This window comes from Semicossyphus pulcher, unplaced genomic scaffold (genome assembly GCF_022749685.1).
Source record: "Semicossyphus pulcher isolate SPU_LCO1_2020_fin unplaced genomic scaffold, fSemPul1.0.p SCAF_7, whole genome shotgun sequence".
NCBI classification, from domain to species: domain Eukaryota; kingdom Metazoa; phylum Chordata; class Actinopteri; order Labriformes; family Labridae; genus Semicossyphus; species Semicossyphus pulcher.
In genome coordinates this window covers 7,645,905-7,671,305 of record NW_027211748.1, presented here as the reverse complement: position 1 = coordinate 7,671,305, position 25,401 = coordinate 7,645,905, and the positions used below count along the sequence as shown (strand labels likewise).

The 25,401-nt window shown below is 39.8% G+C and overlaps 1 protein-coding gene across 1 annotated transcript; it reads left to right on the top strand.

Moving 5' to 3' along the window:
• Window positions 1-215: 215 nt before the first annotated feature.
• Window positions 216-24,080, top strand: crtc1a (CREB regulated transcription coactivator 1a). Its single transcript, XM_069685036.1, has 15 exons — window positions 216-352; window positions 2,502-2,618; window positions 4,572-4,697; window positions 5,728-5,789; window positions 7,658-7,752; window positions 8,526-8,611; window positions 8,700-8,740; window positions 9,164-9,354; window positions 9,554-9,699; window positions 10,019-10,111; window positions 12,168-12,266; window positions 13,869-13,973; window positions 17,852-17,935; window positions 18,051-18,231; window positions 19,437-24,080. The coding sequence occupies exons 1-15, from the start codon at window positions 227-229 to the stop codon at window positions 19,640-19,642; spliced, it is 1,758 nt and encodes a 585-aa protein (XP_069541137.1). The 5' UTR covers window positions 216-226; the 3' UTR covers window positions 19,643-24,080.
• Window positions 24,081-25,401: the final 1,321 nt, after the last annotated feature.

The window sequence follows — 25,401 nt, the reverse complement described above, 5'->3', positions numbered from 1 at the left end:
CACCTTAAAAATGCGCTGAATATATAGTTGGGTAAATGTTTGCTAACAGCATGATTACCTGCTGGCCCTCTGTGTTCCCTGGAAGCAAAATTGACTTACTTTACGTTCTTTAAACTTAACTTATTCTGTTGTTTTATTTTCTTCGTCTCTAACCGGAAGTCAAGTGTCCTGTTTCCGGGTCGCTTGACGCTGGCCGTTGAGGGAAAACGGAGCAGAAGAGCGAAACATGGCGACTTCGAACAATCCGCGGAAATTCAGCGAGAAAATCGCTTTACATAACCAGAAGCAGGCAGAGGAGACAGCGGCGTTTGAAGAAGTGATGAAAGACCTCAGCATTACCCGGGCAGCGAGGGTAACGAACCCGTTTTTCTCCTTCATACCCGCCATCTCTTCTTCGTTTGTTTTCAGCGAGCTGTCAAATATGCATTTGTAGCGCGCGGCAGCTGCACGCAGCCAGGGCAGAGGAGGTAAACAATAACAAACGACGCTTCTTGCCAGCTGGAGCCTTTTTCTCCCACGACTGTCACCGAGCAGAGCTGGCAGGAGGTAACAGTCCTGTGGTGTAGATAAAAACGACGGGGACCCCCGTCCGAAAAAAGTTATTACAATTTTTGTCCCACGCAAGTGAAAAGCAAAGGGGCGTGCGTGTTTGACAGCGCGCGTCCAACTGCAGCGATGATTGTATCCTCGTCTTGTGCACTCAGAGAGGAGGCGATTAGACAAAACGATGTTGAATACCGCAGTAGATATTATACATATATTCATACTGAATACTGATTCGTATTGTATGTGCCGTGTAGGGTTGTAATATACGGTGAGGCGTGTTTGCACCGTGGCTCTGTAAACTTGTCTGACAGGTCTTCAGGCCTGTGTGTGCTCCGCTGCATAAATGACATTTACACCAAAGATGAACGGAAGCAGATTATGTGGAATTTAAGCCACATACAACACAGGCCTCCAAAATAAATCCTATGGAGGCAGGGCTTCTGTAGTGACTGCTGCTGCGAATAGCATGATGGGTAGACAGGCTATTACAGAATATATGCAATTCTGTCAAATTGAGTTGCTTCAGGATTATTATCATGTTAGCTGTCCAAATATTTTTTTTAAATGTGTGATCAACTGGCGAAAAAAGAAAAGAAAACAGCTCTTCATATTGGTCTTAACCAATGACTGTATATATAGATGGTCTTAACACAGAGGACGTGTTAGCTTGTGATAACAGGAAAATCACAGGTGTAAATAATGGCATTAATGATGGCTCAGTTCCATTTAGCTGCTTCAGTTTCAGTGTCCTGATATTGTGCATACAGTTGAATACAACTGATACGTCTTTTGTGTTATTAACACCTGCGCTTTTCCTTATATGACAAATCCTAATGTCTGATGTGAAAACAGCCTGTTTATAAAGCTTAAGCAGAGGTGAGGATTTCCCTGATAAACAATTACAATGTCAAGTAAAACATATTTTTTGTTTTGTTTGATTTTCAAGGTCTTAATAGATGCCTCATGATCAAATATATCCATGTTAATATTATAAATGATTATTTTTTGTTTATCTGCAGATCAGTGGGAGGAGGCTTGTGTCTGATCCAAAGTTAGACTAAAGGGAAGTGGGCCCCAGGTTTAGAGTTTCATCCTTTTTACCCCTGTCCCCTCCCTCTACCCTTCAGCCCCTCTCTGTTTTCTCTCCTCTCTTTACGCTGTCTTACTTTGTCGTCAAAACAGAACAAACATTTGTTTTGGCCTGCTACTGGTCTGGAGATTTTATAATATGTTATGTAGATAAATATATAAACTCTTTGGTCAGAGGCTTATCAGAATACACCAGTGACACAGGCGTAGTAATTGTTATTATTAGATTTTCTGCTCCGCCAACGTTGCGCAGTGGGCTTGGACGAGAAAATTTAATTGACCGGTTATGGGCTGTCTAATGGGAAATGGAACTGGAAAGTCGTTCTGAAATAAACACTGAGGGGAGGCTTCAGGGAGTTTGCTGTTTCTGAAATCTGGCCTGTCAGATCAGTCGTCATTGTTTCTACCTAAAGTTTCCAACCACCTCGTAACATGTTAAAGTTAATACACGTCAAATACAGAAGCCTGGGTTTAACCTTGTGAGAAGACACCATGGTTTATCTCAGTTTAATAAATTGTAATGTCCTTCACTTTTAGTGTTGAAATCAGCAAATGTCAGTGCTTATGGCACTTAAACAGGAGGCTAAAAAAGAAAACTTGTGGTGGTGAAATTGTAGCATTATTGGATTAAACACTAACATGAGCTTAAGATTGAATAACTACAAAGGTGTTTAAATGTCCCCTTTGCAGTATGCTGCTTAAACGGCCTGCAAAAGATGACAAGAGCTGTCAGTATTTATAACATGATGCTTGTTTATTGCCATTGTGGTGGTTTGCCATCCATGTTTTTGATCATGAACTTACTATTATTAAGAAACATCCATACAAACAGCCTGTTGTCTGACTAGTTCTTGTCTTACTACCAGTTACAGTTGCAGAAGACGCAGTATCTGCAGCTGGGACAGAACCGCGGGCAGTACTATGGAGGGTCTTTGCCGAACGTCAATCAGATCGGAAACAGCAGTATGGATATGTCTTTTCAGGTAAGAGACGTCTGCATTATTTTACCGAAGAATAAATGATTTGCATTTAATGTTGGTAAATTAACTTCCAATATATACCAGGATTTGTTTAACAGCTGGTTCATATGAATGAAAATCCTTTGTGGGGCGCTGGTTTAGAAAGGGCGCTGGTTTAATAGAGCAGGCGCCCCATATACAGAGGCTACAGTCCTCGTCGCACTGATTGCAGGTCCGACTCCTGGTCTGCTGATCATTTGGTGGTTTCATATCTATCTTCAGCTGTCCTATCAATTAAAGGCAAAAAGCCCCAAAAATAATCTTTAAAGAAAATCCTTTGTGCCTGTCTCTGTGGCCAAGTAATATCCTGCAGTATTGCTTCAGTCTGTGGCAGCTCTATAAAAACACACCATGAAATCCTTGTTTCCTGGGATTAATACTCTGCTACACAGGAAGTGACATGTTTACTGTTTATATAAGCAGTGAGAGCACTTTGTTTACAATAAATAGAATGAGTAAATATACCATCCCACAGGCTGCAGTACGTGTGTGTTTTGCAAGAGGGGGAACACGCTTCCCCATATAGAGCTGTAAACAAGTATCAAAGCTCTCCTTCAAAATAAAAGGTTAATAAAACTCTGTCGAGTCTTGAGGAAGAGAATTCGGCTTTAACGGTAAACTTTATTTAACATATATGATGCATGTAGGAATATTTACTTTTAGTTTTGGCTTAAAGTTATGTTCAGTTTCAAAGACGGAAGGAACTGTGAGGAAAAATCTTTCTTAATCAAATATCCTTATAACAGTGTTTCTTTATAAATCACCAAGTTCTTAAATTTTAGGTCCAAGCCACCCACAAAAAATGTGGTGCAAAAGAAAGAGACGTTTGCACACATTTGGATGGTTTTATTGTTAGCATTTAATTATTTCTTAATAACTTTATATTTTCATATTTTAATTGATGTGTTATTGCTTATATTTCTGTTTGTGTACAATCTCCAAATATTCGTTCATGATTTACTCTGATGCTTTAGCAAATTGGTCCCTTAAACTTTCACGCCAACAGCGTTTAAATCGAATTCGTATTGCACACGTAATGCTGTAACCCTCACAGTTTGACTTATGTTTAATGTTTCACTGTTTTTATGCTCTGTGTTGCCGACTGTGTGCTGTCATTGCAGTCAGTGTATACATTGAGATAGAAAAGCTGCTTCTTTTCCCCCATAATGCACTGGGAAGGAAATATTATTGCTCTAGGCAACTAAAGGTATTGAAGCTTTACATCAAGATGGGGAATTTATGAAGCTCTGCTCTCAGCTGAAATGATCTGCTCTCACTGCAGAGCACAGTGGAAGAAAACCATTGTCCTTTATACAGCCTCTTCACGTCTCCATTGCGAGTATGAAAAAAGTAAACATTAATTATTGTTAGGAAAAAGACAAACATCTTAACAAGGTTAACATTTTGCAGTGGAACATAACACCTTTCGATTTATCCCTGTAAGAGAAATAAGAATTAGCGGTGACTGAGATGTAAAGTTAAATCAGACTGAGACCCTCCTGTTTACAACCCCACACAAACACAGCAGGGGAAGTACAGCCAGAGGATGACGGGAGAGAGTACGACTATTTCCTCATCAAGTCTCGGTTCCCCGATGAATCAGCTGATGATTAAAGGCCGGAGCCAACATTACTCATGAAAACACATGTACACAGAACAAAACAGATACTTTCGAGATTGTCTTTTTAAATTAAAGTCATTTTGAACTAAGCTCCATAAACTCTCATCCAGACATGCACCACATGTTTTTCTTTGTGTGCCCAGGACAGTGTAACCGGAGCTAGTGCAATGGAAGACTTCAAAGATGAAGAAATTATTAATAACTGTTTCCCTCTAATATTCAATACTGTGCAGAACCACAGATTGTTTACAGAAACCATTGAGTAATTTATGATGTTTTTTCTGTTGATTTTTCAGACTTCAGGGTTGGACACGAACAGGTCGACACGACACCACGGCTTAGTGGACAGAGTCTACAGAGACAGAAACCGGATCACATCCCCACACAGAAAGCCCCTCTCATTTGACAAACATGGACGCCAGATATCCTTTAACACCGTCTGTTATTATGCTGCTTCTGTAGAAACGGAGAGACCGTTTATCTCTTTGTTGCTATTTTTTATCGGAGGTCATAAAAATAAAAAAACATTATTGTGTCATAAAAAAATATGACACAGCTTTGTTAAAGGCCTTTAAGCTGAAAGCTGTCTGATTAATACTTACACTGATGTGTTTTCCGTTTACATTAAGAGACTTACCTCACTATTGATTTCTGCCTCAAAACATTCCATATTTTCTGAAAGCACTGCTGCAGTTTGTGGTGCAATTTAATTGTTTCTTGTCATATTGAAATATTTAGATGTTTTTTTTCACCTTTGTAATCACCTTTCAATTTAATTTATTGCAGTTAAACAGAATCACAAGTGAGGCTGAGAGTCTTATTTTAAGTCTTCAAAAAGTTACATTTATCCTGGAGTTTTATTAAGCTCTACCTTATATTATGTGAGCGTTATATATATATATAAGTAATGTCCTAGCCTTGATTAAAGTCTGTTGATTGATTGTGCAACATTAAATGAAGCTAACCAGCAGGATTTTGTGCCATCACATGTTCTTGTTCCTCATAGGACCGTTAGGCCAACAGAAACTTTTCATGACTTATTTTAAAAATAAAACTTACAGATCACAGAACTACAGAGAGCGTAGATGGATTTCTTTACCCTGTTTACACTTGCAGCTAAATGTAGCTCCCAGATGTTACAGATGTGTCTGTAGCTGCAGAATCACTTGTTTGTGACTGCTTGTAAACTCAGCATGTAATTAATTCCAGTCAGATTCAGATTGTGTTTGGTAGGAATGTCTGCACAGTGAGGCAGCGGATTAAACTCTGACAGTAATGTGAAGCTCCCTCTTCATTACTCCTCACTTTTATCACATGCTGATTTATTTGAGAAGCCACCAGCGCTCTGTTTTTATCAAACCTGCTTGTTTTTGAGGGATTCACAGCAATGAATGCATCATATCTGCCAAGCCTTTCTCTCTCCAGCTGTATTTTCTTAACCTGCATTCTCACATTGACAGCTGTCCATATGGCGCAGTATATCTGTCACCACCACCTGATACCAGCTGGAGGAGGTAAGACAGCCTCTGAGGAGGAAACACCACCCCTGCATGACTGTATGTCTTAGTGTTTAGAATGATAAAGTCACACAGCTCTCTGTTATTATTCTGACTTACAACACGCTGCTTTGCACTGCATGCATTGCATTATTTCCTGTTTATGAAGACACAGGATCAGATCATGTCAGGACAAATCTGGAACATGACACAAGACTTTTAAAAGGGATTATGAAAACATATTGCATAAGCACACATTTAGTGACTTAAATCCACAGATTATCATGCAAGTTTAGACTCACATCAGAAGGCATTATAAAATACAGGGTCACAATCAGATCATTCACTATCTCAGAACCCATCGCCTATAGTCTGACAACGATACAGCCTCTGGGGACAATGGTGAACATGTCAGGCGTGTCCGGTTTAGCCAGTGGTTAGTGATAAACGACTTCCAGTCAAGACTTCCTTTTCTGTGCTCTGCATTGTTCACAGTCCAGTTAGCAACTTGAGAAGCGCCTCTGTGTTCAAATCAAAAGGGAAGCGAATTTTGCCCCTCTTGGTTTGTAAGAAAAATAAACGGCATATTTCTTGGTTCATTAAATCCCTCGTGATCTGTTTCTGCTGAGTCCCAGTTCCACTGTAAATAGTCAGTTACACAGAGGCTGCACTATGGCTTACTACTGCGGTATGAGACAGAAAAAGAAACTGTTCTTTAGAGTTACTTCAATTAACAGGTCTGAATCTGACGATTTTGAAGATTTCAATGCCATTTTCTTGGGCGCCCCTTATTCACAACACGTGGTAATTACAGGAGGGCACTTCCAATTTAACCAGATGTCCACGGTTGGCTCCCTTTGTCACGTTTTAACTCTTGATTTTCCACGTTGTTTTCCTTCATCTGAGCGTCGAATTTGTTTCCTTTTCTTTGGATTTTTACTTATTTTTGAAGTTGTATCTGTAGTCATCCATCTTTTCTTTGTTTGGTCAGCCATAGTAGATTACTGTTTACAGAAACCGGAAAAGCAGCCGCTTAGCTCCGCCTACCCTCTCTGGCAGACCAACCACTGCTGGGTGATGGAAATCGCGTCACTAACTGGGCGCCGCTTGTGATTTTTCCTGCGAATGTCGCCACAGACACCCAGTCTGTAATAATACTATATACTGCAAATGCAAAGGCTTTCATCAGTGGGCCATTACCTCAGTCACCATTGTGTGACCTTATTCGGCGACAGACAGTGACATTTATTTACATGAAAATCTTCAAGATTATATCTTTAAGTTTGCCAAAATTTCAACATCATGATAAAGTAAATGAAGCTTTATCAGGTCTGTCCTCAAGAGGAGAAGAACAATTTTAAAATGCTTGTTTGTTGAACGGAGGTCGGATCCATAATTTCTGATGCATTCGAGGAAGTCTGGAAATCTAAATGCTGGCTTTCGCGACACAACGTCAAGGGAATGTGTCTCAAGTGGAATTTTTAATCTAGAATGTTTTTTTAGCTGAACATGCAGATGTCTGTTTATAGAGATTAATAAGAAGCTAAATCGTCAGATAGCCGCTGATGGGAGCCTTGATGTCATTACGGCAGATTATGTTCCGCCTGCTTTTGCTCTCCACACGGACTCCTGCATATGCTGCAGCCTGCTGATACGTGATTGGTCAATATTACTCGGACCACAAGCGTACTACAAACTGAAACCAGAACACTTTGCGTACCAAAAATCCACACCCCTTCAAATAGAGATTAGACTCTGAAATAGTTGTGACTGCTGAAAATGACGCGCTACTTATGTCAAACATGTGAATGAGATTCCCTTTGTTTGTCTTTTACACTTTTCTATACATTGCACTGTGTGCTTCTTTAATAATTCTTCTGTTGCAGGACAAACTCTGACTCGGCGCTGCACCAGAGCACATTAATCCCCGTCCAGCAGGCCTCTTTCATCGGAGGGTCACAGGAGCTCCAGCCAAAACGAGGTACACTTTGTCTCAAGGTGTTTTGATTTGAAACTCGCTCATTAGGGGTTTGATGAAGTCTGGTTACGTAATAAAACGCTCGGTTACGTGATATTTATTAAATGTTAAGAGCAGAGGTTGAGATGAATGTAAAACTGTGCAACAAGAAGCTCCTATAGTGTCCAGTCAAAACGTATTGTGTAACCTGAGCTGTTCATCAGGTCTGCTTCTAATGAGTCATTCTGTTCAGGTGTTTTTCTTCGTATTTTCTGCAGAAGATGGTCGTGTGTGCGTGTGGTGGTGGTTGGGGCTGTTTTGTCGTGAGCCTTTTTTTTGTGTTATTTTGCTGCTTTCTCTCGGCGGCTCAGTCGAGTGCCCTCCAGTGTGTGATGAAAGAGTTTGAATGTGGCTTTGAAGGCAGAGGAGGAAAATGACTGCCGGGAAGAAAGGGGAGCATCTGAGTGTCTGACTGCTGATGTGACTGCTAACGGCCGTGTGCGGCGGATTATTTAAATTTCAGAGGTGCTTAGGTTGACGTTGGAGATATTTTGGGGGGTTTTGCACATTTCTGTCACTCAGTGTTTAAACGTTCCACTTTTTACTTCCTTAATTCTGTGGTCTTTCTGTTTCTCTAGCATCTCCTCTCCTTTCTTTTGTCTTTGTGCTTTTGAAATATCAGTTGATCATTTGAAACAAGGGCATGTGGGCTGTGATTATTATAAGCTCAAACAGGCTGGACATCTGCAAACCAAAAGAGGCTCATGAGATTTTTCTTTTTCACTGTTTCTCCGCAGTTCTTCTTCTAACTGTTCCAGGGGCTGAAGCGCTGAAACAAGACATTGATGAGGACGGACAGGAACAGAGCTGGGAGTGCAAAAAGGTGGAACGTCTACATTAGTGTTCATTTCTATCAGCTTTCTCTGTGTTCTTCATAAAACTAAAGCTGTAAATATTTCCCTCCCTTCCAGAACATTTTAAGGTCCAAACCCTGCAAAGTTCCCGGGATAAAGTGAGTTTATCTTACCTGTAGTTTTCTGTGTAGAACTTGTCAGAGGTAATGTTTTTGATGGACATGTTTCACTCATGGCTGCACTTTTGAAGGGAAATAGGTATTTCACTACGCACACACACTGCTTCCAAATAAGTGCACATTTACACACAAGTAATAAAAAAACACAGCTTTAAATTGAAGCCATCTGATTGTAATTTAACATTTTCATTCACTCCATCCACAGCCAAAGCATCAACAGTGTGAGGCAAAAAATATGCTTGTTAGTTATTTGTATTGAGAAACATTTTTGTGTGTTTCTCAGTAATGCACATAAATATCTTTTTTTGTTGTTGACGTCAGCCCGCTGATGAGTTAAGCTCGTCTGCGTGTCTTAAGCCTGTCGTCGCCTCTGAGCTCACCGCATCTGTCTCCCTTCTGCAGCATATTCCCGTCTCCGGACCAGCAGCTGACCGCTTCACTAAAACCAGCAGTCCACAACACCGGCGGTTCTCTTCCTGACCTGACCAACATCCAGTTTCCTCCTCCGCTGCCCACTCCGCTCGACTCAGATGATGCAGCAGCCGCCTCGTTCAGCCTCTCCAACAGCACACAGAGCCTGGCGAACACCCAAGGTAACACTGACGACAGTGGTTTGCTCACGTTTAACTTAGAAATAATAACTTTATGATTTAGTTATGTGCAGGATTCTAATGAGTTTCATTTTAACATGTAGCTCCCTCTGGTTCCAATTTCTCTCTGACTCTGTGTGTGCTTTTAAAAAACTGTTTCCTTATGCTGTTTTGTGTCTGTGTGTGTGTGTGTGCTGGGTAGGAGTGAACACGTCTCAGCCCACAGTAACCATGGAAATGCAGCCTGGGCAGGACAACATGGTCCCTCTCATCCTGAATGCAGGAGACTCCCACCAGCCTCAGAGCCTGCAGCTCTCCCCGACGTCTCCCCCTCTCTCCCTCTCTCAGGTACAGCGCTGCCCTCCGCCCTGACCCCTGCTGCCCCGAGGAAATCAGACATGCAGCTTGATTCATTATTAATAGTTTGCTTTTATTTATTTAAGAGAATCCCCGGTGGTTCAGATATCAGTGTGTTAGGGTTATAGGGTTATGTTTGTGGTGTAGAGAATACCAACACCTTTTTATTGGGTGGGCATGAAAAAAACGATTAAATGACCATGTTATAAAGGGATATCAGTTAACTTAGCAACCAGTAAATATAAAAACAAATACATTTCCCCTTAAACATTGAAGATTTGTTACTTATCTATGTCTGTGCTCCTCCTAGGCGGCCATCAATGCCATGAACCTTGAGCAGCAGCTGTCCCAGTACGCCTTCTTCAACCAGCAGCCGTCGTCCCAAACCCACCACAACCAGCAAGTGAGTTGTGTTCTCCAATTGCTTTTCAATATACGAGTCCTTGTTGAGTTCCTTATGAATATATGTTCAACTAATCTGTGACTTACATGCAGTAGTTTTGGTTCTTCCAAATGATTGCACATTATAATACATAAGAATATTGCTTGGTTTTATTGGCCACTGTTAAATATTGCAAAAAATACTCCATTACAAGACGACAGATTCAAGTCCAAGTCCACAAACTGGAAATACATTAGTGTGTAAGATGTTTTCCTGACCCCAATGTCAAAACAGAGTATTAAAGGGCCAGTTCACTGATTTTCGACCTCAGTCCTATCATGCTATCATGGGGAGCTAATGTCATTATGGTAGGAAAAAAAATGCAGTTTCGCTCTGTGCTTTTGGAGGATGCTATCCGCTTCTCCAACGGGCCCTGGAAAACCTCCGCCAGAGTACGTAAAACGAAACATCTGGTGGAGGACAGGGAGCTCGCTAAACTACACTCCCTCAATCTAGGACGCCCGCCTCCGATGTCATGTCTCGTTCAAAATCGTCAGGTTTGAAATGTAGACTGCAAAGCTCAAGATTTTTTAGACAATCCACCGGTATATTCTCGTCATATTTCAGATTCTGTACCGTACTGAGCCATTGCCGGCAGCGATCAATGTCCTTGACTGGAAAACGGTAGTATTTCACTCCAGCGTCTCTCGCTGAGCCGTTCCTTTCAGAGGGAGGGGCACAATGCCCACTGGGTATTATAGGAATATAGACTGGCCGAAACCACGAGCTGTTTGTACAACTTTCTCCACGGCTATGGCGCCACATTCAGATATTATTGCTTCTATCGATTACAGAGAACACCAGCTTTGACTGACAGTGGCTTCTTCCAAGGGTGAACTGCTCCTTTAACTCGAGTCAAATGTAATTTTTGTCATTAGTTTTAAGATCACAGCCAAGTTAGTTATTTTTAATAGTGAAAGCAACAGTATCCAAATGCGGGCAGATCAACATGTGACAGAAACAAGACCACCTTCTGTTAGTGAAGATGATGTGTCCCAAAGTTAGAGTACTTTCTTTTCTCTTATGATGATTTTAATACATGTGATTAAATTGACTGTTTTTTGCAGAAAACGTTGTAACTTACATAAACTGACTAATTTAATCTCACATCACCAGCAGAGCACAGACCTCTGTCATGTGTCTTTTTGAGAGGTATATGATTAGATTGTGGTTGAACCTGAGCAGACACTCTCGGGTTGTAATATGTTGACGGATCCCAACAGAAAATTGAAATCCCTAAAATAGTTTTAATAAAATAAAATATAAAAATAGAGCTACTGATTGAGATGAACTAAAATCCACCAGTATTAAATTCTTCTGTGTTCTTGCATCATCACTTCAGAAAACCCCTTTGATGGAGATCTGTCTGATGTACAGTCAGCAGTTCATGAATAAATGATTCAAACCTAATTTGTTGACACAGAATCAGGCCTCTTTGATGTCTAATTTTAACTTATGTTATCTCATATAACCGTTATTAATATTTGAGGCTAGAAAAATCGAATCATGATATTTAATTTAAAAGAAACGTATAATTTAAACAACATATGTGGACAGGATTCCTCAGACTTTTTTTTGTTGAATAGTGCAACAAACATACAGTGTGTTCAATATATGAGGATAACATTTTGACAGTAACCATAATGATCATCAACAGCAGTAAAAATACAAATATGTCAGTCAAGGTTGAACTTTGAATGAATGGAAAATCAATAAAAAACTTTGATTAAAATGTAAAGTTTTAAGTTTTTTTATCTAAACATACGTCAAAGCACATACTGATGTACTTTATCTGTGATGTCTATGATAAAAGATTAAGTGATACTTAAAGAGCTTATATTTTATAACTGTTAGTGTAGTTTAACTTCTGTTTTAACTGTTTATATTTTATCTTCACTTTTCTTTTTAATGTCTTGTTTTATGTCTTTCTTTGCCCTGTGTCATGATGCTTGCCTGGCCCTGCCTTAAAGACCACATGTACCTGTATTGATTTATGACTCCTCTCTCGATTTTCCAGCAGACAGGTCTGGTCCAGCTGTCGTCCTCGGTGAACTCCTGCTCCACGTCAGACAACCAGACGTCCTCGCAAAACAACATGACCATAGACATGAACACGGTGAGCGGGGACACGTCGGTGCTGTGTTGTGACTGGTTCACATTTCTTTCCTGAAAATAAGATTTCCGATGGCTTCAGTCTCTCACTGCCTTGTCACGGTGGTAACCCGACCGATATTATATAATAGATATGTATCGAGGTTTATGTTTCCCACTTAACGCTCAACATAAAAAGCAGGAAACAATGCTTTCGTTTGATTTAGAAACGTCATCATGTTTTTCCAGCAGTGTAATCACTGACTGTAATGATTGTTTTTAATGTTCTAATGTATTTATTTAAGAATGCAGCCTTCTAAGTTCCTTTGCATGGTCATATCTGTGAAAAATCGAGGCACAATTTATACCGAAAAGGTCTTTTTTTTTATCTAGCTCAAAATTCACTACATCTGCAGCTATAATGGTGAATTTTTCCCCTCTAAAATCAATATTTGGATGCCTCAAAAATCGGTTCTAGTACTGTGAGTAAGGCATGTATGATTCTGCAATCTTAACAGACAAGGTATTTACTGTTTTACTAAACTTTTTTTTACACATAAATAACTTTAAAACAAGCCCAGAATTGATGCCTGAGATGCAGATAAGCGTGCAACACACCAAGGAGTGTAAATGTTTTGCGAGGCTCTGCTGGCCTTCAGATCTTGGCTCTCGCTGCTCTACTTCTGTTGCAGTGGGACTGTGTTTGGATAACTGCACACATGAAGCGGCCTACATTCCCCTGGTCTCAGTTAAAGACTCTGCAGTGTGAGGTCAAGTGAAACACGGGAGAAAACACAGCTCAGACCTCGTGAAACTCAATAATAGTACTCCAGCCTATATTCAGTTTCTTTCAAATGTGATAGTAGATGTTTGCCTCTATTTCTAGAGTGTAGATCTCAGGTCTGAAGCTGCAGTGAGTACGGAAAATAGAGTCTTCTTTCAGTTTCAAACAGGCCTACACATGCTATCTCATGCTACCAGTATTTTGATAGCTTATCTATCAATAGATTATGACTGTGAAGGTTTGAACTTTTGAGTGATAAGAGATAATCCATCTCTTAAATACACCTCTAAATCTACTGATAGTTTATCTGTTATTTACTGTGATAGTAGCTTTAATACTTTCCTCACCACACTTACAGCCCTATGCTGCCTCAAATATTAGTTTTTGTTTTAGACCCTGAAGATCTTCTTCCTTTGATTGTGTTGGCAGAGTGAAATGGAAAGAGCAGATCCAACAGAGCAGAACAAAAGGGAGCAGAGTTGATTCTCTCTGATCCTCCAGTTTTATAGCATTCAGTCGCTTTGCTTGGATTGCTGGCAACATATTTCCTCTCCTAATTAATCCCCTGTTGTTTTCTCTGTTTCTCCCAGATCTTTTTCATCATTATGAATGCACTGATGCAACATGTAGCACATAACGTTCACAGCTTTAATTATTTTAATTATATTTCAGCATTAGAATCAATATTTTAGTGAAGCCTCTGTCGGCCAAGCTTAAGTGGATAATGTAAGACAAGCACCAGGGATGCATGAATCAAAGCTCCCTATCCAGTGTGAGCACCTTGACACGCTCATAAGGAACGTCCTCCAATGTGAATAACTCAAACTCATCCTCTTGTATCAGGCCTCCTCCCTCCAACAGTACCGCAGTAGGGTCGGATCCTCTGCCAATCAGTCTCCAACTTCCCCCGTCTCCAACCAAGGCTTCTCACCTGGAGGCTCGCCTCAAGTAAGGGCGTGTGAACCAGTGAGCTGCTGTTTAGCTCTGTATAAACGTCACCGTCCCCCTGCATCGTAGTCCTGTGGTTATCGTTGCTGAGTCGGACTCTGTGGCTGCACTCCCACGGCTGCTTGTATTGTGTTGACTTTAGCAGATCTGGGCAAAAAAAGTCACTTGAGCAAGACAGACAAAGACAAAGAGGCTGTCTTTCACTTACAGTTAGTTCAATGTAGTTATTTATTTACCTGTTTACATGTTTGTTTTCTGGTCAAAAATCATGGTATTAAGAGGATCTTCTGATATGGAATAAAGTCGTTTTCGCAGCAGACATTTTAACATGTCATAGCTTGAAATCCACTGTGTTTTTGCTAGAGATGTTCCCATACAATGCCAGTAAAGGAAATGCCTTTGATACTGCCTAAAATGATCCATTGAGTATTTAAGGGTATGCCAGTCAATGCACTGATTCGACACTGTAATTTATTAGCTCCCCCAAAAATGAACAATGTACATTACAGCTGCCAGCAGCAACAACTGTTTTAGAGCGGAAAAGAAGAACTGTTTTCAGGTGTTTTATTATCATGTCATGATAGCAAACAACAGTGCGGTGCTAGCAGAGTGTATGGTCAGTCAAACAATCAGTGGTTTACCATCCTACATTTTAAGTCTTAATTTAAGAAAGTAATACATTTAACATAGTTGTAATCTGTAAAAACATAAAATAAAGCTTTTTTTCTGTTAAAAATCAGGGTTATACCGACACTGCCGCTAACGTTAGCCTAGCTTACTTCTAGGCGCTCCACTCCATGTTAGTATACAGTTATTAAAAAATGAACATTATGTGTATATTTTTTTAGTCAGTCAAGCTAGCAAAATGATATGTCATGATAGCAAACAACAGTGCAGTTCTAGCGAAATGTATCGTCAGTCAAGCTCGCAAAATGTTAGCTATCATCGCACATGTTAATGCCTAATTCAAAATAAGAAACTTAAGATAGTTATATGCTGTAAAAACATAAGATAAAGCAGTTTTTTTAAATCTGGGTTTCTCTGATGCAGAAGCTAACGTTAGCCTAGCTTACTTTAAGGTGCTCCACTTATTTTTACATCACGATTACTCAGGCGTAGTAGTAGTATACATTAAACGTCGGAAATGCACTAAGGGTTATTAGTATACAGCTATAAATAAGACAGTTGAGCTAATAAAAAAGCTAGCACATTTCCCTAAAATGTGCTAGCTTTTTACGAAAATAAGAAACTTAAAATAGTTATTATCTGTAAAAACATAAAATAAAGCAGTTTTATGTTACAAATCCGAGTTTCTCCGCCACCGCTGCTAACATTAACCTAGCTAACTTCTAGGTGCTCCACTTCTTTTTAGATTAGGATTCCTCAGGCGTAGCGAGCCAAGCCTTACAAGTACATAGGTATTATAAAAAAATCATAAAAATATAGTGGGTTTTTTTTCCTACCACAAGTATTGGACCGGCACTCGATATCGGCTAACGCTCAAGTCTAGTTATTGGAATTGTATCGGGCAGGGGAAAATGGTCTTGGAACATCTCTAGTTTTAGTTCAGTGGAAGTTTTCCAGCATTGACAACCTAATAATTAAAGTTATTATATAGACCTGTTGTTTTCATTCTATGACATGGTAAAGGAAGTCAAATGAAACACTTTCAAATAGGCTATTTCAGGAATCATTCTGGGAGATACTGAAGTTTCTTATTCTAGCAGTGGTCCCAGTTTTGCCCAGATCTGACCACCAGCCTCTGAACACTCAGTGTGATGTGTTGTTATGTAGCTGTGTCCCTGACCTTCCCTCACTGCTGCTTTTGTGGTACTTGCGTTGCATCTCCACTGTCCCCCCCCAAAGTCTCGCTTTATAACACTCTGTACTGGCGTTTTTTATGTTCATCAGATATTTGTGTTTGTTTTGCACCAGCATGGGGATTGGAGCTACCCCCCAAGAGGCTTTCTTGAATGATTACATTCTCGCTGTTGAATCCAAACAAACTGAACCTTGCTTGCAGGGTGGTGCTTTAAAATAAACTAAACACACCCAAGGTAAACATGGATAAGGGGTGTTAATCTGTGTCACACTCAGTACAACCATTTGAGATTTGAATCCCTGGTATGTAGCTGCACTGTAAAGCGTTTCCTGCTTTAATGCCATAAATAAAACTTCAAATCATGTTTAAATGTAGAATATGCAAAGTATTAGATTTAAGATTTAAGTGTAACGTTGTGTGTTAAAGTCACAGGGAAAAAGAAAGATGGCAGGTGACAGGGATGATACTTGCTGTGTGTGTGCGGTTTCTAAGTATTTGTCCTGCTGTTTGCTCTGTCCTCTCCTGAGCTGAAGCTGGCTCACATTCAGTCCCGAGGTTATCCACGGGCTAAACCACAACTGACAAGCTGTGTGCTCTATTATCCCGCTCTGCCCCGTGGGGACATCTGCAGCACACACAGATAATTTGGTTTTGAACGAGGAGGAGCACGGGCTGAGAATATGATCCAATTACTTATACATTAAGAGGCCACGATGAAATAGGAGAATTTTCTGTTGCTGGTTCAATGAGGACATCGAAATGAGAAACTTGAAGAGAATTAGCTTCACTGGATGAGTCAGTGGAGGAAGAATAAAGTCGCAAAGGGGATTAGATTTTCCACGATTCCCTTTATTTCACGTGAATTTTATCCTATTAGGTTGGTGTTAATTAAAACACACAGAAGGAGGCAGCAGAGGAGGCTCATGTGGACGGAGCGTCCTTTTGAAAATCTTGAATGACCTTTGAGCTGATTTTATGTTATTGTTCTCATTTATTTAATTAATCAGGTGTCTTATTTATTTTTTGTTTGCTTTTTCATTTATTTATTCAGTCATTTATAAAGTAATGTTATTAAGCACACAAAAAGCTGCAGGATTTCTATCATTTCCGTGCAGTTTTGAATGTTTCAGTGACAGGAAAATGCAGCCAACGTGGCTCTTTAGTGTCTTCTAAGTAGCCTCCTATCCTACCCGTATTCCTGCATAAGTTCCTCTGATAGCAGTTGTACAGTATGCCTGCAATGTATTCGCAAACACGATCAATAATGCAGGATTTTACAAATATTGCAGGGTTTGATTTACATAAATGAATGAAAGAAGAGGCTGCACACTCCCCAGTGGACTGTCACATGTTTTGTGTCCTTGTCTTGCTGTAAACAGTTGTTTGAAAATGTTAAAGCCGCTTCTGAATTATGTTTGTATGTTTATGACATGATTGTTTACTGCTTCTTATAATGTCCTTGCACATTTGACCTACGGCGATGTTTGAGTTAGAGAATAATTTATGATTACGATCTTACTCGTCCCTTCATCTACTTAAACGAAACACTGAATGCATTAGTTAAAGTGAATGAATGGATGACTTTATTTATTGTAAGACACAAATAAAAACACACCAACATAAATCAACTCACACATATACAATACATACAGAAGTATATGTAATATAAACATGGGGCTATAAATAGTCAAAACTGAATAGTCGTATTTTGCACTATTCCCATAATCAGAGCAGTAATTCATTATTGTATTGCCAGGATGTTTTTGCATAGAAATACTACCAGAGATTACACAGGATATTACCGCACAGTGTTTTTCAGGTCTTTGATGGCACTTGAGTGAAACCTGTGAATTAGCAGATGTCATTTCCTGACATGTGAGGGGATATTAAGCACGTTGTTTTTCCTGTTTTCTTGTTCTGACTGTGTCCTTCTCATATATTGTATGTTAAATGTAACACCTGAGCTGCCTGGATAAGTAGTATTCATAGCTGATGGTCCACACTACGAGTTTTACCAGAGTCTGAATAACCAGAATTGGCCTGTTTGTTGTTGCAGCATAATTCCATTCTGGGCAGCGTGTTTGCAGACTTCTACGACCAGCAGCTCCCCTCCATTCAGGCCAGTGCGCTCTCACAGCAGGTACCCACTCCGTCACACATGTCCACATTTAGTTCAGCTCTGAAACAGCTCCTCCTTTAGAGCAAATTGTTAGATAGAACAGTTCTTCTCATGTTTATTCCTGTTGTGATTCCAGCTGGAGCAGTTCAACATGATTGAAACCCCCATCAGCTCCGACAGCATGTACAACCAGACCTCCACCCTCAACTACTCCCAGGCGCTCATGATGGGTTTGACTGCCGGCCATTGCAACCTTCAGGACTCGCAGCAGCTGGGCTACAGTAGCCATGGCAACATCCCCAACATCATTCTCACAGGTGCTGCTGAGACGTATCATGAGGCTCGTTTTAAGTCGAACAGCAAGTGGATTTAAGAGAATATTGGCACGCACCGGCTTGTGCTTGTTGATACAGTTTTTCTGACACTGTCTCCACAAAAGCTAAATATTACAAGCATTACAAAAACATGATTTATTGCAGGGCTATTAAAATTCATTAGATGGTTCCCTGTAGCCCATAAACTGGCATTGTTAATCTGCCACTCATGCAATGGGCGAATAACATTTGAAGGCAATCTCTAGATTACTCTGAAGCGCCTTTCCCACTGGTCAAAAAACCCACTAACACCCGGCTTTTTTGCTTAGTGGGAAAGGTTACGATCAGCATTCAGATCCACGTCAGATGACTCTGCAGTACACCCGGGTAATTATCACTTCAGCTCTGATCGGCAATGATGGGAACACAAAACCCATGTCAACACGCTAATCTCCTACCCCTTTCCGGCACGATGCTATGACTATCCCTGTCATCTCAGCTCCAAATTCTGCCTGTCTCTGTCCGAGCAGCGCTTGAACATTGTTCCAAATTTGTCGGTGCCGAGTTTGATAAACAGACTGAGTAATAGATATGATAAAGACCTAACCACTGTCATATCTTCACTGTTTACTAGCCCTGTTTCGGGCGCGTTTGTGACGTCAGACGGTGACGCAGCAGAAAAGAGACCGAAAGGAGTATACTTCACTGGCAACGGGGAAAAAAGAAATCAGCATTTATTAGCAGGTCTTCCCAGGTCCACGTCAACACGCTAATTTTGGTGGGAAAGGGGTATTAGTTACTGGAGAGCGCTGACATATGGCGTGGTGGAAATGTACAGTATACGGGTCGGGTTGGCAGATTTGTTGTGAGTGAAAGCTACAAAAAACGCTGCTCAAATTCGCATCCTAAACCCCTGCATATCAAACAATTATGAATGTGTTTGACATGATGTTTCAGCCCTTCTGTTAGCAGTGTCTGTTGGTAGCTGCCTCTTCTCTGAAATCTGTCATTAAGATGTCAAGATGTCGAGCCTCTTGCAGGAAGTTTTAATCAAATTATAACCCAGACTTGTCATCATTCTGTCTCTTCCTGCTGCCATCGATTGCTAATTTTAACCAGAGAGCTTTTCCTCCCCCCTTAAACCCTCACATAGATACATATCTGTCTATGCTACTCCGTCTTTAAATGTGTTTTCTTTCTTCGTTCAGTGAGTGGAGAGTCTCCCCCGAGCCTGCCCAAGGACCTGACCGGCTCGCTGTCCACTGATGTCAGCTTTGATATCGACTCCCAGTTCCCGCTGGATGATCTGAAAATTGACCCACTGACGCTTGACGGCCTGTCCATGCTCAATGACCCGGACATGGTTCTTGCTGACCCCGCCACAGAGGACGCATTTCGCCTCGACCGGCTCTAACCGACACTCCTCTGCAGGCCAATGCACAGGTGGGTGGAGGGCAGGAAGGGCAGTTGCATTTGAGAGGATGAAACCAAAAGGAGAAGTATTCTGGAGAGTACTGGTCGAGACTTTAGGGCAGAGCAACCAACGCCAACCAACCCAATCAAACCCCTAAATCACTGGAGGAAGATGTATTTAAAGGTTTTGGATGACTTCTGCCAGCCTCCCGTCTCTTCAGAACCAGACATGGTTAACGACTGCTGACATTTAAGTTCTGGTATGAATTCTGGTCAAGTGACACATTTAGTTTTGATTTATTTAAGATGCTGAGTTTTATTTTAAGGGAGCTCGATCATATGTGCAGAAGGAGCTTCAATGTCTGCAGAGCAAACCTTTAACAATCCACAGTATAGCACACACCTGTTAACGTAGTACAGCTGGATGACTCAGAGGAAACACCTGTCAGGTTGCTCTCTGCCAGGCTGGCTGTACATCCAGTCTGGATATTGATTTAGTGCTAATCCCTGTGTGGTTTGTTATAGAAGCCAAATCCAGGCCTGGTTTGATTTCCCACATATTTCCTCTGCAGTCTCGGGCGACTATGAATCATTATTTTGCCGGATAAGATATTTTTAGGAAATGCTGAATATTGATTAAACCATTGGTAAATAGCAGTCATCATTTATGCATGAAATCACAGAACACTGTGCATACTTGTTTTGCCTTAATAGCTAAACATTTTGGTTTTTCATGCAGAGATGACTTTTATGTAAATGAGGAGAAAAATCATTTCAAATGTCATGTTACTGTTTGGCAGTGGTCTGGCCTACATCATTCACAGTTGCATTACTGCCGTCGTATTTTTGAGGTGTGCTGATCTTTATCCATGACGTCAACCATTGTCACTACCGCGCCGTTCGTCGTCTTCATTTATCAGTGAAATCTAAATGGATAAATGAGCTCTTTATAACTGAAATAGATGTTTACAGGCTTGTTTTGTTTTCTATTTCTCATGTACAGAATGTGATTAGATTTTGCGTAATGGTATCTATGCAAAACTACAGCGATTGATTTCAAGTGAAACACAAAATGAACCCTTAAAAAAGGACGCCAACGTGTAAGATTATTATAGCGATGGTGCCATGTTTTGTTTCTTTTGCTACTTTTGAAACGTGTTATCGTTCTGATTAGTGGAGAAAAAAAGGCTCAGTGAGTGCGGCACACAAGTAGAAACTCTCCTGGATTTCTCCCAAAGATGTGACCTCAGTGTAGTTGAAATATATATATTTTTCCAGACAATTAAACTGCCTCTATACTAGAACAGCATTGTTGATGCAATGAGAATGTATTTCGGTCACATCTGTACGGTTGCGTTGTTGCCATCGTGTCATCCTCATTGCCTCTCATGTTAAGCCTTCATGTACTGTAGGACCAAATATCTCTCACCTGTTTTTGTTTCCTTGGCACTACACTGAAAATCTGTGTGTGTTTATCGATTTGTTCCATGTCTTTCCGGCTCTTTGGCTTCATGCATTTTCTCTTAAACACTATACAACATAACTGCGTCTCATATCGCATGTTGCACTTTTCCCATTGATTTAAAACACTGATTTATGAGCGTTTATACATCCACCTGCCCTGTGACTGTTACGTGCACTGGACATGTTTGCCCTGTCTCTGTTTGAAGTTGCCTTCTTGTAAAAAACAAAAAGGAATATGAAAAAAAAGTTTATTAAATTATAGTTATTTTTGAAAAGTCATATATAGATGGCCTATTTAAAAAGAGCTGTTTTTATCAGTGAGTATTTTGTTCGCTGTCTACTGTTACACGGTTTCTCTGAAATTCAGGAACACATTTGTATTTTGGGACGGCGGTGATCAGAGTTGTAACTACGGAAACGTGTAAAAGGAATCACTGAGCAGCAAATGAAAAGTTTCTTATAAAGATAGCTAAAGATACTGTTACAGTTTGGTGTGGTTTCACTTGAAATTTGCAGGGCACATAATCACTAAAGTGTGTTCATCATCGAAGAGAATTTACAGAAAGGTAGTTATTATGAAAATGTAATGGACACTACAAACTCATTTCCCATCAATATTTCCACACGAAGGAAACAGCTGTTTTTTGAGCTGCAACATTGTGTCTGTCGATGTGCGTCCAGGTCCTTTTGTGCCGGTATATTTCACCATTATTACCACAAAAATGTTTGGACAAATGTTATGAAATAAGTTGAATTTAAGTTGTTGAGCTTGAAGTTTTTCCCCCATTATTTTTTGAAACTACTTTAATGTGTTGGATGCATTTTGGTGCATTTTGAATTTACTTTGTCTTTTTGAATTATGTTGTGACTGCATGAATCTCTGGACATGTCCCCCCCCCCCCTTTTACAGCTTGGGTTTTATTTCCTTTAAATGTTGGGGGCAGCTTTTGTTTGTCTAAGTGTTTTATTTTTGGTGATATTTGTCCCCTTGTTTTTGTCTCTTTATTTCAGCGTCATGTGTAGGCTTTGTATCTGCTAAGTGAAGCCTAAAAGCATCAGAAATATGGTAATCAGCCTTTTTATGCACATGTAGAAGCTGTTGTTTGGTACTCTGTTTTACACTGCAATATACAGTATGTGCTTATACTTTCTGTGCAACACCCACAGAGTTTGATTATGTCATGGTAAATCTAGACTAGCTTTGTATATTGCCGTGCAGTAGGAACGATGTTTTTTCGTGCTTTATGTGCTATGATGTCAAAGTGAGAAAATGCACTGAGAAATACTGTGCTGCAATACGTCATTGTGGCTCTGACTCTCTGCTGGACCTCAGACTTTACAGTGAGCCTGACATCTTTGTAGGTCCACTTTCTGTTTCGGTATTTCTTTGAACTTTTGATCTCTTGTGCTCATGTAGATAGCTCTGACTGATGTGTCGCCTGTTACTGTCACCTTTTTATGCATTCAGGTATCCATTGGTGGTACACCGGTGTTTACAGAGACAAGAGTTTACAACAGAGCAATGTTTGTTTTTCAGCTTTGTTAAATACTGTTATAACAGAAAACATATGAACCACTCGCAGTGTCGAATAGCAAAATATTTTTGCTATTTAAGTGTAACAGTGAATCAGTAATGTAATTTGAATTGTAAGACAATTATTTCAATATACAATCATAGTCAGATATTCTATTTAAAGAGGTTTTTAAGTTAAATGAGTTAATTATATCTCCTTTGGAATTCATCCATACGCATTTCCAGACCCTGAAGGCACTTTTTATTTGTTTTGTTCTGCAGAAATCCCCTCCATATGTACTTCCTTTGAGTTGTATAGGTACGATATAGATTTTATTGAATTAGTTATGTAGTAAATCTGTCATCAGCACTGTTTTCTTTCCCTTTAGTGTTAAATCAACAGTTGAACCAAAAAAGCCAAAGTTCAGAACAGCCATAAATGAGAGAATACTTTATCTACCCAACTGTTGAAACACATCCTCTCCTATTGTTTTTAGAATATCTATTGCAGTAAAATAACTTTATAAAGAAACTTTTAACTTATCAGCACATTGTTTACATTGAACATTAGAACTGAAATTCTTGCAGCATATCCAAAAGAGATGTGGCGTTTATATTCGATCCACTACAAGAGGAATCGCTTTTCTTTATGATGCAGAATTCTGAATATCTCGGAAAATATCATGACAGATTATATTTGTTTTAAATTAAGTATTTAGTTTTGTTTTTTAAATCTGCTTTCAAACACTGTTTCGTAGTAGATATTACTTTATAAATCTCGTCTGAGAAGTAACATAGACATACAGTAAGAAATCACATCAGAAATAGCTGATTCAGCTACTGTACAGTCTATATACATAGATATACTGTATGTTGACTTTGTGACGCAACATGTTGAAACACAAACTGAATCAGGAAGATGACACACACTCATGGTCCTGTGAGGTCACTCAGTGGGTTTCCCACATCTCTGAATCCTTTATGTGCATTTTGAGGGCAGCCCACTGCTGGTTCAAGCCTCATACTATGGCAGCTAAATTGTTATATAATGTATTTTGTTTCTGAGTACAGTGATACTATTCCTAAAACATGCATTTTACTGCCGTGAAGGGGGTGCACTATGCTCCTGTCGTATGCTCACAGCAACAGGAAACATTATGCTCATAGAATATGCAAAATCTAGCATTCTGCAGCACAGCTTGGCAAGTTGGTACTTTTTTTGAGCTAACCCTTTAAAAATTACTGGTTCAAACGTTGTTCTTCAAACTGCGTGTTTTCTATTCTGACTGTCAAAACGGACCAAAAGAATCCAAGTTGGCTGTAAATGTGCGCTATTAAAGAAGAAATACGCTTCTGTTTGAACTGTACCTGATGTATTTTTCTTGTGTGAAGGCTTCTGTCTTTGTATCTTTGCATTATTATTTGTAAAAGAAATGAAAATAAATATATCTGAATAAGCAAATATGTGCTCTTACGCTTCTTTTTCCTTCTTCAGTGAACTCCAAAAAGAACAAGAAAACAGAAAACTAACAGAGGAGTTACATGATGATTACAGCCCCCATAACTGGCATAATTTAAGACTCTCTCACCCACTCCGCAGCTTCACGCCCAGCATTCACCCTGCCTCTCCCACTCCGTCCACACAAAGTACTCTAATGAGTTGACACTGGACATTTTGCACGTGGGATGGTCATGACAAAAGGAATGACTGAGAGAGTTGTAAGATTCAGCTTGGATATACTCCCTGCAGTTCGGTGGCTCTGGTTGGATCCCAACAATCTTCTCCAGTGATGCAGCATCCTAATTTTCTCCTTGTTTGAACTCCTCCTTCTCAGCGACAGGCCCTGCTCTGTCAGTCCTGCCCTTTTATAGAAACTGAAGGACTCCATCTGCTGGTGGAACGCTAAAATGTAAAGTCATCAATAATAAGCATTCATGCTAGCTCACAAGTTGTGACAAACACATCCATATATGATACAGTTATTTGAATTTCAGGCTCAAAAGTGACCGCCAATATTGTTCTATTTGTAACAGGAGTGTTGGATTGCAGCGATATATTGTCGGCTGTGTGTGGGAGTGTGTGTGGTCAGATTTGATTTTCTCCTCAAGGAAGAGTTACAGTGAAACCAGTAGTCCCCTTTCTCATTTAGGATGGAAAAAATAAGTCATTTATTAAGCAAAAATGCAAAATATTAGCTGGTTCCAGCTTCTCAAATTATAAGATTTGTTGCTTTTCTCTGCTTTGTGTCATTGTAAATAGAATAACTTTGGGTTTTGGACCCATTATGAGACAAAAATTTTGTTAAAATTACTCCTTTGACTCCAGAAAAATGTGAAGGACCTTTTCTGTCACATTTAATATTTTTAGACAAAATAATTGTAAGTTGCAGCCCATTATTATTCAATAATACAATGTGTTTTCAATTAATTTCAAATGAATTGAATCATGGGAATCCCACCTACTGTTACTTTGTGAAAGGTCAAGGTAAAAGGACAATGAAAAACACAAGTAAATGCATTAATGTTCATTGTTTAAAGTGCTAATTATACATAAATCAATGCCTTTCACAGAGGCATGTCTCCAGTTCTGTTTTAATTTAGGATTCAATGCGTATGCTTCCTAAATTGTGTTACTTACCATTGATTAACTGAATATTATTACAGATGGAGAAGACATCAAAAATAAGCTGTGTTGTACACCTTTAACACATCTCTGGGCAAACCCAGGAGTGTAGGTGGACGCCAGGGATGTTTACTTGGCTACGTGCAGACGTCAAAGCGCA

Excerpts from the sequence above, each read along its gene's own strand:
- crtc1a (XM_069685036.1), top strand. The coding sequence starts at position 227 with ATGGCGACTTCGAACAATCCGCGGAAATTCAGCGAGAAAATCGCTTTA. Across the intron at positions 8,741-9,163 it reads TGCAAAGTTCCCGGGATAAA|CATATTCCCGTCTCCGGACC; the intron begins GTGAGTTTATCT and ends TCCCTTCTGCAG. Across the intron at positions 10,112-12,167 it reads AAACCCACCACAACCAGCAA|CAGACAGGTCTGGTCCAGCT; the intron begins GTGAGTTGTGTT and ends TCGATTTTCCAG.